The following is a 14,383-nucleotide window of genomic DNA, read 5'->3' on the forward strand; positions in this document are numbered from 1 at the left end:
TGGGTCACTTTTAAAATAAGAGTATATTTGATGGCAATTTTAAGAAGTGTTTCTAAACTTTCTTAATATTTAAAAAAATTTATCTTTTAAGTATTAAAATGACTAAAACATTTTCAAAAATTACTATGAAACAAACCGTAAATATTCAAAATGTTTATTTTTTACTACATAATTTATAGTTTAAATTTAAAATTTGTATATTAAAATTATTATTTCAAATATAATTTTAGAAATCATAATGTAAAGCTATGATTTTTCAATTTATATAAAATTCATATTTTAAACAAATATTTGTAAATTAATTAAAAATAAAATATAAAAGGGCTTTTCCATAAGAGGCCAACAAATGATGAGTACATTTGATAATATTTTTTTAAAGTGTTTTTAGTAAAAATATATTTTTATTAAGTGTTTTTTTTTTTAAATTATAAATAATTTTATCATTTTTTGAAAATATTTTTATATCTTGCCAAACATTTGATTTTTCTCAAAAATTCCTTTTATACTAAAAACATTTTGTAAAATCCTTATCAAACATATTCTACCATTTGTTTTGTTAAACGGCCATCATGACCCAAAATTCAAATATTTGCACTAATTACTATGATTAACATAATTCAATATTCAAGCTCTAATTCAAGTTGGAGACATTCCAAAAATTTTGGGTCAAAATGATCCATTTGACCACAAAAATGTGCATTTTAGATCCCTTTTAAAACTAACTTATATCCAATGTAATCTTTTTCCAATCATGTCAATCTCACATCATCCTTTCACAAAAATGAAGAACGGATTGATAATTAAGATTTCAATTCAAAAATGAAATCGCAATTATTAGCTAAAGCCTTAATTACTAATTAAGGTTTCAAAATAAAAAATAAAGTCATAATTAATAATTGAAACTTTATTTTAAATAAAATATAAATTGACAGACTTTAATTTAATTTAAAGCAAAAAATTAATGATATGGTTCATATCTGAACATAAATTTGATAATTTTTTTTTAAAATTTAATTTAATTTTTGTTCCCAAAAAGGACTGTTTTGGTCCAAAACTCTACGTTTCAATATGTAGAAGTTGGACATAACCTCTCAACCGTTCCCAAAGCTTAACCACCACCGAGTGGGCAAATTGGCAATTCCTTATCAACTTCTATCATTTCTCTTCATTCTAACCTTTGCTCAGAAAACTCCTACTGCTCTCTACCTACTTGCATACATGCATTCAAGTTCGATTTCCAATTCCAATGAGAATTCAATTTATATCATCAACGGATTTTTTTAATGTCATAACTATATCCCAACTATATACAACTACAACAATCTATACTATGGTAAGAATTGTAAATTGAGGAACCCTGAAATGCCTCGAACCTACGACTTCTCGATCAAACCAAGTTCTAATCCCAATTTACTTAAAAAATTAGACCAAGTAGAATTTGGACTCAATAGACGTGGTCAGGATCATATACCTTATTGCACGCGGCATTTGAAGAAACAAACGAATCATAAATTGTGGAGACAATATAGAAACGTGAATTAAAAGGAAGTTGTAAAGTGAACAATATCTCACTGTTAAATCACGCATTAGATGCAATCCTAAAATCTCGTCTCCACTAAATTCGAATTTCGAGATACAGCTTGACACGTCTCCTCTCATATTCCCATGAGTCTCCCACATGTCACCACTCCTCCTCTTGATAAAAAAGGCACTCTCCATCCTCTACAGACTCCACTACCCTTTCCGTTTCTCAAACGCCCTTCAGAGTTCAGACGATCCCCGCTACTCCCACGGCCACCATCAGAATCCAGTCCACCGGTATGTGATGAAGATGAAGACAATGTTGAGGGTTGTTATGATGCTGTTTGTGGTAGGGATTTGCTGCGTTGAGGTGGGTCGCAGCAGACGTCTCCTTCGCCGGCGGTGGACTGCTCGAGTCTGGTACTGAACATGGCGGACTGCCTGTCGTATGTGTCGAACGGGAGCACCGCGTCGAAGCCGGAGGGGACGTGCTGCACAGGGCTGAAGACGGTGCTGAAGGCGGACGCGGAGTGTCTGTGTGAGGCCTTCAAGAGCAGTGCGCAGTATGGAGTGGTTTTGAACGTTACCAAGGCTATCTATCTCCCTACTGCCTGCCGCGTCTCTGCTCCTTCTGTCAGTAACTGTGGACGTGAGTCATCTCTGTTTGTCTTTCTCTACCTATTTTTGGCCTTTTCTTTTCGTCCTGTTTGGTTTCAAGGAAAATTAGTACTTGAGAATTTTTGCCAGAAATTTTTTGTTACTGATTGCTCTTGTGGGTTTTCCTGACAATGATCTTCTTGTAATTTTTTTTTTGGCAGTTTCGATCACTCCTGCTGGTTCTCCTGGTACGTTATGTCTATATATATTTGATGACCTAAGAAAAACTTATATTTATTTGCTTATTTGATTCCAATACAAAGCAAATAATGATCATTTTTTATGTTTTTTTTCCTTTCTTTTGACTCTTAGAAGGTAGAAATGAAATCAATCAATAGTTGCTTTGTTTGGTTGCCGAGAAATACTTGATGTTACCCAATTTTATATTGTGGGTTTTAGATCTATGCTTATCCATTATTTAGGAGATTCGAACCTCCTCAGAACTTTTATTTTAGATTTGAACTGAAGATTCTCTCTCTCTTTCTAACATAGAAAAGAAAATTCACTAATGGCTCAAAATTTGATTTTGTTTGCAGTGGAAATCCAATCTCCAGAAGCATCTCCATCATCAGAAGCCACAGCACCTGCCTCGCCCACATCCGCCAGTGAGATAGCTATGGCGCCGGCGCCGGCGCCGGGAAGCTCGTCTTCTTCTATGGTGTCCATTTCTGTTGGGTCTCTTGTTCTGAGCCTTGCAGCGGCCGCACTCTCCTTCTGAGATAATACGGCACCGTTTTGAAGGAGGAACAGAGGGATATTTCATATTTGTGACGTTTTGATTTTAAAAATTTGGGTATTTATTTCTCTCTTTCTTTCTTGTATGAGATAGTAGGTATATAATTCATTCGAGTCTAACTTGGAACCCATCCGGGCTTTTTGTATTTCACTTATATTTATCATTTGCCTTTTCCTTGGACATTTTAATCTCTTGTTTGTGGTTGGGAAATTTAATACTTATTATTTAAGTTAATTATAAATTAAATTAATATAAATTATTGATTTAAAATTTATTTTATTTTAATATTAAGATTATATGATAAAATTAATTTAAAATTTATTTTAAATTATCAAATTAATATATTTAAGGATGCGAAGAATAAAATTAAAAAAAGATAATTTGAGAAATAAAATAAAATAAAAATGTTGATTTAAGGATGAATTAATTATTTTTATTTATTATTTAAAATTATATTTAATTTTAAGTTATATTATCAAATATATTTAATTTATATAAATCATTTTAAGTTATTGAATTAATTTATTTAATAACTATTTAGATGGTTTTTAAAACGTATTTTGAATATTTAAAAAATAAAAGATTTTAAAGGATAAAAAAAAATAAAATATTTCTTAAAATCATCTACAATGGCGTTGAAAAATTTGGACCCCAAGCATTTTCAAATTAAAAATATATTTTGTATTAAAAAATTTATATTTTGATAAAACCCTGTTTGGACGAAAGAGCAAGATGCCTCATTATAGTTGTATTTATTGAGGGTCAAACCAAGTGGAGAAAAAGTAGGGCCAAACGCTATAAATGGAGGCGGATCGGAAACTGTGGAAATACAACTACACGTCCACACCAAGGCCACAGCATTCAATGTGACTGTCGTCACAATCTCATTCAATGCTCTCTGCCATCTCATAAATCTGTGATCAACTCTTAGGTATCTATCTACACTCATTGATGATGAGTCTCCTGCTCCGGAGACATGAAGGGTTGCACTCTTTATTGGCTGCAATTCAATGGCATGGTTTGTAATAATGGCCAAGATTGAAGGGTGAGTTTGTAAGATGGCATGCATGCAACATGATTAGAATTATGGCACCCACTTTCCAGGCAGGCGGAGGAATCATGCACAATGGGCTGTGATGGGAAGAGCTTTGTTGGCACTTGGCATGGAATATTAAAATTAATAAAAGAAGAAAATAAATTATTATTATATTAATATTTTAAATCCGGTCAAACACTTAAAAGTTGATGTTGACTGATACTGACCTCCTCATCATTCCGAAATTTATTAGTAAAATATTGTCATAGGCATTTTTCGAGACTCCCCCTTTCAAAATTTGTTAGAAAAATAAATGAAAAATAAAAATAAAAAACGAATGCCCAATATCTCTCCGCAACAACCTTGGAGGGTTAAGGAAACAAAAGGAGCATGCTATCTTCAACATTGTCTCCAAGTTTTCTCCCACTTTGGATATATTTTTTATTTTTTATTTTTAAAATCAGTAAATTCATTAAAGAAGATCATTAAATCTTGTTTCATTTGGTTTCACTTGATTTACAATTTATGTGGGTAGTGAAATTTTTTGAAAAGTATAATTATGTGCAGAAGACAAATAATAATGTTACGAGTTCTAATTATTTTAAAAAATTAATTGATTTGTTAATAAATCGAATATATTTAATATAGTTTGATTTGAAGTTAATTGTCTAACGAGGAAATTCATAAAATTATAGTTATATATAGAAGAGAAACAATAAAGTTATTATGAACTTATTTTAGTTCACAATTTTTTTTCGTAGTGATTGATTTGCTTTCTGAGTTCCAAATTATTTTTTAAAAAGTAGTACACTTGCTAACAAATCAATCACATTATACTTACATGATTTGGAATCTATTTATTTAGCAAATAAATTTGGAAATATATGGTTCTAACTATAAGAGAAACAACATTGTTAAAGATCAATTTTTATTTATAAATTTCAATATAATGTATTAAGAGCCTATTTGGTAGCACTTCTTAAAAGTATTTTTAGTTCTAAAAATATTTAAAAACATTTTTAAGGTAAAAAAAAATAGGTGTTTGACAATATTTTAAAGAACACATTTGAAAATTTAGAAAAAGACTTGAAGTGAGTTTTAGAAAAACACTTGGGAGATATTTCTTAAATAAAAAAAGAAAAACATTTTAAAAAATTTCAAATATTCTTGAAATATCCAAGTGTTTCTCAATATCCTTCCTTTCCTTTCCACTATTCTCTTTCTCTTTCACTCTCCTCATCCTCCTTCCCTCCCTATCCAAGTGGAGACTTCGCAATCACTAGACTCTTATTACTCTCATTCAACATTGTTGAACTTTACTCGAAGATACTCTTCATTCTAGATGGACAAGTTTTGCAAAGTGGATTATGTACAAGATTCATAAAAGATATCTATTGAAATTAATGCTTACAAACATTTGCCTCATAAGGAAAGAAATTGACATATGTTTATAGTGAACATAGGTGGGTGCTTGAACATACAAATTTACACACACATTGCAAGCATCATAAAGATACAACTTCAACCATATTTTAGAACTCAACCCCCCACCCCAAGTAGGAATATGGTACTAGGTAAAGAACAATGTTTTTAGAACTGGATCAATCATTGAACCAGAAAATTTACCGGCTTACTAATTGGACCGACGATTGAACGTGGTCAAATAAATGATATTACAAATATATAATTTATATATTATTAAAATTTAAAATAATTATAAAAAATAATAATAATAATTTATATATTTATGAACCCCGCATTTCGGCTCATGTGCTTCCACTCGATTTTTATTTTGAAAATGATTTTATTTTTAGAAAATGACTTGGAGTCGCCACTTATTTTTATTTTATTTTTAAAGGGTAAACAAAATAAGAAAGAAAACTCTAAGTGTGACTCTTTATTTTAGAAAAGGTTGGTCTGTGAAAAACCGAATTGGGCTCGGGGGTCAGGTTACTTATCGGGAAGGTACGGTAAAGACTGTAGCACCCCTCTAAGTCCATAAAAAAAAACGGGTATCTACTAAATAAGGTGAGATAGATGTGACAATTGGTGAGAAAATCAATGGATACTAATGAAATAATCAAATAACAAAGTGAATCGTGCATCAAAATAAGCAAAACGGGAATGAGATCGTACCTTAGCAGCAATTAATAGTGCGCTATTAGGGAAATAAGGTTAGGTCAAGTATAAAATCATTACATGCATATAAAGAGCAAGACAAAGATCAAACAATACTCATTAAGCATAACAACTAACAATTAGAAAAGAAAACTCATATGTAGGGCCCCCACCAAAACCCAATTTATTTTGCATGAATTAACATCACAAATTCTTTTATTTTGGAATTATGAAAGATTCATTGATGCTTATTAAAAAAAAACAAAGAAAACGAAAGATTATTTGAAAACCAGAGTGGAGTTAAAACTGTTCGAGAGAAAACTGGATTTTTATATTTATTTGAAAATTGGAGTCTCGAAAATTACTTGAAAATCGGAGTCTTGGGAGTTAAATTTAAGGATTGGAATTTCGGAAATTAAATTTGAAAGAAATTGGAATTTTTTAAAATTATTTGAGAATTAGAGTTTTGAAAATTAAATTAACAAATTGGAACTTTGGAAATTAAACTTGAAAGAAATTAGAATTACGAAAATTATTTGAGAGTTTGGAGTTTTTAAAAATTAATAAATAAAATGATGATGATGATAATAATAATAATAATAATAATAATAATAATATAATATAATAAATAAATAAATAAATGTGAAAATTGGAATTTTGGAAATTGAAATTAAATTTTGAAATTGGAAAATTGGAATTTTAGAAATTGAGAGTTAAATTTGGAAATTTTGAAGAATTATTTGAGGATGAAACTTTTGAAAATTTGATTTGAAAGGAATTGGAGTTTCGAAAATTTATTTGAAGGTGAATTTTTAAAAATTAAATTCGGAATTGTAGGGTTTTTGGAAAATTAAATTTAAAAATTTGAATCCTAGGAAGTTAAACTAAAATTAGAATTTTAGGAAATTATTTCAAGAATTGAATTTTGAAGAATTAAATTTAAAAAATGGAGTTTTGGAAAAGCGAATTTCGAGAATTAAAGTTTGTAAACTAAATTTAAAATCAATTTTTTTTTAAAAAAAATTATTTTGAAAATGGTATTTTTTTAAAAATAAATAAATAAATTCGGAACTTTGAAATTTTAGGAAATTTTAAAGAGTTATTTGAAGATATAAAAAAAGAATAAATAAAATAACTAAAGAACAAAACTTTTAACATTAAAAGTTTTTTTTTTTTTTTTTTTTTAAAAAAATGGCATGTGGTTATTGTACGTGGTAAATTAAAGTTTGTTGGTTTTGCTTTAACATTGAAATGAATCATTTAAGGGATTTATATGTACAACAGATAGATAAAATGGGTATGATGGTATTAATAGTGTAGGACATGAATGATGAGGGGTATGGGCAGTTAGTGGGGCAAGTAAATTGCCGGTAGAAGACACGTTGGCCTCACCGGAAGCTGTAGAGATGATCATCGCAGACAAATTATCTAAATCTATCGGCATCAGAACTGAAATTCTAGGGTTTGTTTCTATGGGATAAGAAGGGCATTTATCAAAGAATTCAAACTACTTTTTCTGATTGAATTTCTAGGGTCCCGACCCTAAAGGTGTTAGCTTACAACAACACTTCAATATCGAATAGATCAGTAGATCAGGGAAGAGGAAGTGGTAGCAGCAAAGGAGGTCGAGGCAACAGAGATGAGAGGAGACAGTATCACAATTACAAGAATGATAATGATCCATCCAATTTTCGAGGCAAAGGGAAGGGACACGATCAAGGATTTGACAAATTTAAGGTAGGGTGCTACAGATGTCACAAACTTGACTGCTATTAGTCTGAATGTTAGACCAAGCTGCCCTAAGACAAAGAAAAGTGCCAGAATCGAATTTTTTTTAGTAGAAAGAAGAAAAAACCTTGTTGATCACATTCCATGAGAATGGGAACAAGATTGAACCATATGCTTGGTATGTGGACACAGGCTATAGTAAACATATGTGTGGTAGTAAATCTTCTTTTTCTCATTTAAATGAAGACTTTAATACTATTATGAGTTTTGGTGATTGTTCTACTATGAAGGTTATGAGAAAATGTGACATTAAGATAAAAACCAAAAATGGTTTTATGGAAACTATTTCAAATGTCTTTTATGTTCCTGATTTGAAAAGTAATTTGTTGAGTGATGGTCGATTACAAGAAATAGGTTATGTCATAACTATTCAGAAAGGAGCTTATGAGATATATTACCCTTAAAGAGGAGCAATAGTGATTGTTTAGATGAGTTCAAATAGATTGTTTCCATTATAAATAAAAAATGTCTAAATTTGCTTAAAGGCTAAGGTGACCAATCCATCATGGCTTTAGCATTTTTTATATGGCCACTTGAATTTTGGTAGATTAACAACTCTCTAATGAAAGATTATGGTGATAGGCCTTCCCTAAATTGCTATTCTGTCTCAAGTTTGTGAAGAATTGTTAGAAAACAACATTGTACTTAATTCCCACAAGGAAAGTTGTGGAGAGCAAAGAATGTCCTGGAGTTGGTTCATTTTGACATTTTTGGTCTGGTTAATCCAATTTCAAATGGGGGTAAAAGATATTTAATTACTTTATTGATGATTATAGTCGAAAATTCTTTTTGCAGGAGAAATCAGAAGCTTTTAGTACATTTAAAATCTTCAAGGCATGTGTCGAAAATGAAACAGGGAAAGCCATCAAAACTTTGCGTACTGATCATGGTGGAGAATATTGTTCAAAAGAATTTCAAGTTTTTAATGATAAGCATGGTATTAGAAATGAACTTATAATTGCTTAATCACCTCAACAAAATGGTGTATTAGAAAGAAAAAAAATAGAACCATACTAAACATGGTAAGAAGCTTGCAAGCAAAATGGAACATTCCAATTTTTTATTTTATTTTATTTTATTTTATTTTTTTTTTGGCTTAAGGCAATAAATTGGAGCATTCATGTTTTGAATAGAATTCCTTTTTTTTTTTTAATAAAAAAAATGACACTTGAGGAGGTTGGAAGTGGGAGGAAACCAATAGTAGACCACTTTAGAATTTTTGGTTGCATTGCTTATAAACATGTTCCAGATGAGAAAAGAAAGAAGCTTGATGATAAGAGTGAAAAGTGTGTCATTCTTGGCATAAGTGAAGCTTCCAAAGCACATAAATTATTCAATCCACTCACAAAGAAGATTGTGACCAATATAGATGTCATTTCTAATGAAGATGATACATGGAATTGGACTAAAAATGGTCCAAGGTAGTAGTAGCAAGTATTTGTTGGGAATCCCGGATTACTTCGTTTCCTATCCTTGGATCTCGTAGGGTGCATGCATCTATCCTTAGGGCTCTTTAGACCTAACGCAACGAAAAATAATGATAATAAATACCATATTAGGATAATGATTTAGAGAAAAAGTGTTCATTCCTGTGATCTGGATGTTCCTAGATCAAAATCCATGTAATGAAGAACATGCCTGAAAAATCTAGAGGTCTCATATATCCAAGATTTTCCGCCTAATGACTCAAATTACGATCTTGACACTCCAAAGGGTAGGCAATGGGAGGGAGAAAGCTTTGGTCCTCTTTTTCTCTTTTTCTGGAAATGGATGACGATTAACTAAAAGTTATTAGGAAACCTTAACCCATAAGGGGGTATTTATAGAGTTGCCCACTAGGCTTAAGTGACTTGAGCCCATCAAGGCTTAGGTCACTTAATTTAGCCCAAAACGAGTCTTAATTGATTAATTAACCACATAGGGTCATCTAATTAATCAATTAGCCCAATTCGGAGACCTTGTTCATTATCCCTTATACAACCTTATGAAATTACCAAAATGTCCTTATGCACAAGAATGAACCTAGAACCAATCCAACCCTCATAAAATGTGCTATCATGGTATATGAGCTTAGAGCAAGGACCACTAGGACCCATAGGAGTGTTGGTTACCTCATAATCTAATTTTGAAGTTAATTCAACATTCCACTAAAGATAATCAACTATACTCCAGTATATTATGTAAATAACAACAAGACAAAGTTCAAGTCCATAACCTACCATCCACTGCATGCAAACTCCCTATGAACTGGTATTCGTAATCTAATAAGGTAGTGCTATCATCTATCAAGATTACATCTCAAATCCTTGAGTTACAAATCCCACTTGTTATGTGATTGACTGACATACTCTAGTTCCAAGGAACTTATGTCAAATTCCACTAAAGGAATTACTGTGGTCATAGATTTCATGATCACATGTTCTTTAGATCACTTAAGGAGACACATTGTCCCAATCCCATGAGATATCATGGTACCTCTATTGAGAATACCTATTGCCACTAACCTCCATCAACATTGACCCAATCCATAGGGATATATGACCACTTTAGGGTCTCATCCATAAGTCAAAGCCTTCTATTTATTTTAACATAGAATCAATATCCTCTCAAGGTTGAGAGTCCATGCAGTATAATAGCTTAGTGAATCATCACATTTGATAGTTTTGAATCATGATTCATCATAGGTCTTGTCCAATGTGCATCACATACACTAGGACACTTACCATGAAACACCCATCTCTACAACTAAGATAAGTCATCCCTCTAATTAGGAGGTGGTGCACTACAGTCTCTATTGGATTGCCTATATCCATGAACCAACTATGGACAACTTATTTACTTACAAGGAACCCATGACATGTGTCTTCTATGCAACTCCTAAGGCACACAAGTCATGTACAATGTAAGAGGCATATGTTGAATGCTTAAATCAATGTCAATACACTAAAAGGATAGTAAAGAGATAGTTAAGTTTAATTTTATTACATCATGTCTTGCTTTTAAGGGTTTAACCCTAACAAACTCCCACTAGCCTCAAAAGCAAATTGGGCACTGTAGAAAGATTCTGCTCCATAATCACATTACCTCCTTGTACTTCTAGAGAAAACATAATTATAATTATAACAATGAAATAAAAATCCCATACCCTTTATGGGGTGTACAACCCAATCTAGAGAAGACAATAAACCAATAATCATCAACAAATCCAAACATAATTATAATTATAACAATCAAATTGACATTCATTCATTCCTTTGGGCCAAGGGATGAATAAATGCACTCTACAAAACAAAGTTAGCACACCATAGAACAAATTTAACATGTTAAAACCTACCTTAAGGCTCTGATACCAATTGTTAAGAACCCCAGATTACTTCGTTCCCTACCCCTAGATCTCATAGGGTGTATGCATCTATCCTTAAGGCTCTCTAGATCTAATGTAGCAAAAAATAATGGTAATAAAAACCATATTAGAATAATGATGTAGAGAAAGTGCTCATACATGTGATCTGGATGTTCCTATATTAAAATCCATGCAATGAGGAACATGCTTGAAAAATCTGGAGGTCTCGTAGACCTAAGATCTTTTGCTCAATGACTCGAACCACAATCTTGGCACTCAAAAGTATAGTAATGAAAGGGAGGAAGCATTTTAGTCAAGCGAAGTACATATAAGATCTTTTAGCTAAAACTTCTATGGTACACTCCAAGTCCTTACCTACTCCAATGGCTTGTGATCATACATTGTCCATTTATGAAGGCCAATCTCTTGAAGATCATACTCTCTACCGTAGTGTGGTTGGAGCTCTTCAATATTGCACCCTTACTCGTCTAGATATTTGTTTTGCAGTTAATAAGGTTAGTCAATTTATGCATTATCCTACTGATGTGCATTGGCAAGCTATGAAATGGATTCTTCGGTATTTACATTGCACTATTTCTCATGGAATCTCCATTGTTGCTGCATTAGATCTTTCCTTAACATGTTATACAGATGCTAATTGGGCCTCATGCCCTGATGATAGGAGGAGTACTAATGGCTACTGCACATTACTTGGTTCAAGCTTGGTCTCTTAGAGCTCCGCTAAACAGAAAGTGGTTTCTCGTTTAAGCACAGAATCTGAGTATAGAGGATTAGCTAATGCTAATGCTAAATTAACTTGGGTGGAGTCTCTTCTTCATGATTTGAAAATCCCATTTTCTCCTCCACTATTGTTGTTCTATGACAACATTAATGCCACTTACCTTGCTGCTAATCCCATTCTACATTCTTACACAAAACATGTGGAGATTGACTATCATTTTGTTCATGAAAAGGTCTCTAATGGCTCCTTGGTTGTTCACTTCACTCCTTTTGATCCTAGCTTGCTGATATAATGACTAAAGCACTACCTACTCACAGGCTTCTTGCACTGCGCAGCAAGCTCACAGTTTTCCCAAGACCCGTGCTCTTAAGGGGGGATGTTAGAACTAATAATGTATTACCTAGTGGGGATTATCTACTTAGTGAGGATTAGTTATAGGATGATACCTGTACTAATGAGATAACTTTCTTTGTCTTGTAGTGCAAGATATGTTTGTTCCTGTAATAGCTCTCTGGAACGATCAATATAATACAATTCTGTATTTCTTCTTTTCCTTCTCTGTTTTCTTCTTCTCCTTTGTTTCTTCTTCCCGAAATTTATCTCTGTCTCTCTCTAGATTCTCCCTTCGTGGTTGCACGGTTTCCTTGCAAAACCGTTTTAACCTGCTAGAGTGTATTTTTTTTCTTAGAAAAATTATCTAAGTACCAAGGCCATGTGAATAGAAAGAGTGAAAAGATAAATAAATAAAATGGAAAAAAAAAACATCTAAGAGGTAGAAAAATGCAATCCCATGTTTTCTATTACTACTACTACTACTACTAATAATAATAATAATTAGTAGATATTAAAATATAAATAATTTATATCTAACTTTTTTTTTTTTAAAGACAACTTCTGATTTTTTTTTCATCCATTCTTACATGGATATAAAGTCTTGGATAAACTATTGAAAATTGTCCTAATTAAAACTTTCCCAAAAAGGGTTGGATTGTTGAGTTGAGTCGATTCATCCTTTTCCCACACCGATGTGGGATGGATGTTGGATGATTCAAAGAAAAAGGAAAAATTTGTTGGATCTTGAAGTTGGATCAAGTCTTATGAATAAGGAAACCAACATCAAGCTAGCATTGTAATGTTATTTAAATGTGCAAAATAATAAACTAAATAATATGTTTTTTAAAAAAGTTTATAATAATAAATATATGAATAATATGTGTAAAATAATATATATATTTTTTAATTATAAAATAATAAAATATATAAGTATATAACTATTAGAAGTTATTAATATATTTAGTTACTATATTAGAATTATATATTTAATTACTATATATTTATTTATTTAGTTAATATGTTAAAATTATTTTCTTTCTTTTTAGAAGGAAGGCTATATTAGTCTTTATTTTTTTTATTAGGAATATTTAAATCTAATGGTGTTGTATTTATTTTCAAGAAAATTCATAATGAGAAATCTTATATTTTCTTTTATTTTCTCTTTTTTCCTCTTTGAATCTTTTTTGGATTTTAACATAGTATTAGAACAAAATCAATCTTTAACAGGATTTTTGATTTGTGATCTCATGGAAGAGAGTTTAATATCATACACTACTTTTGTATCTATTTGGTTTGTGATCTCATGGAAGAGAGTTTAATATCATACACTACTTTTGTATCTATTTGGTCATAGATTATTTTAGTCATGTTTGATTATGGGATATCATAGTGGGTGATTGCATTGTTTTTTCCAATTTGATCCTAGTATTTGATTTTGTATTCATTTTCTTCTATTTGTATTTGTTTTCTTTTGTTTGTTGATTATTGGTTGTTTATTTGTCATAGTTGGTGAATGAAGATGATTCCTTTTAATCTATTAGTGTGAAATTGGATGAAAAAATTATTCATATTGGAGTTATGTGATGAAAATTTTTCTAGAGGGCAAAAAATGTGAGGTTATATCATTGGGACTCTATACAAACTTATGAATGAAAAAAGGGAAAAATATGTTGAATAGTTAGATGCTTGGAAAGTAAGCAATTTGAAAATTATCACTTGGATCAACAACTCCATTGATAATTTGATAGACATATAGTTAACAAAGTATGAAACTATCAAGGAGATTTAGGAACATTTGGAAAGATGGTATACCCAATCTAATTTTGCATTTCCTCTATTTATTTATTCAATATGAATCCAATTTTTATTTATTTTTATTTTTTTGTATCTATTTGTTGGATATGAATCCAAAATTCTATTTGTTTCTATTTGTTGGATATGAATCCAAATTTCATTTGTTTTTATTTATTTGATATGAATCCAAATTCCATATGTCTCTATTTGTTGGGTATGAATCTAAATTTTGTTTGGCTTTGTCTATTATTGGATATAAATCCAAATTTTATCTGTCTCTTTTTCTTCTATTTCTCCTTCTATGGTTTTGTGTTT

General features: G+C 31.0%; 1 protein-coding gene across 1 annotated transcript; it reads left to right on the forward strand.

The window, feature by feature from the left end:
- Positions 1-1,678: 1,678 nt before the first annotated feature.
- Positions 1,679-3,100, forward strand: LOC117925957 (non-specific lipid-transfer protein-like protein At5g64080). The gene is made up of 4 exons (XM_034845055.1): positions 1,679-1,818; positions 1,890-2,170; positions 2,340-2,366; positions 2,715-3,100. The coding sequence occupies exons 1-4, from the start codon at positions 1,679-1,681 to the stop codon at positions 2,894-2,896; spliced, it is 630 nt and encodes a 209-aa protein (XP_034700946.1). The 3' UTR covers positions 2,897-3,100.
- The last annotated feature ends 11,283 nt before the right edge of the window (positions 3,101-14,383 follow it).

Source organism: Vitis riparia, chromosome 12 (assembly GCF_004353265.1).
Source record: "Vitis riparia cultivar Riparia Gloire de Montpellier isolate 1030 chromosome 12, EGFV_Vit.rip_1.0, whole genome shotgun sequence".
Taxonomy (NCBI): domain Eukaryota; kingdom Viridiplantae; phylum Streptophyta; class Magnoliopsida; order Vitales; family Vitaceae; genus Vitis; species Vitis riparia.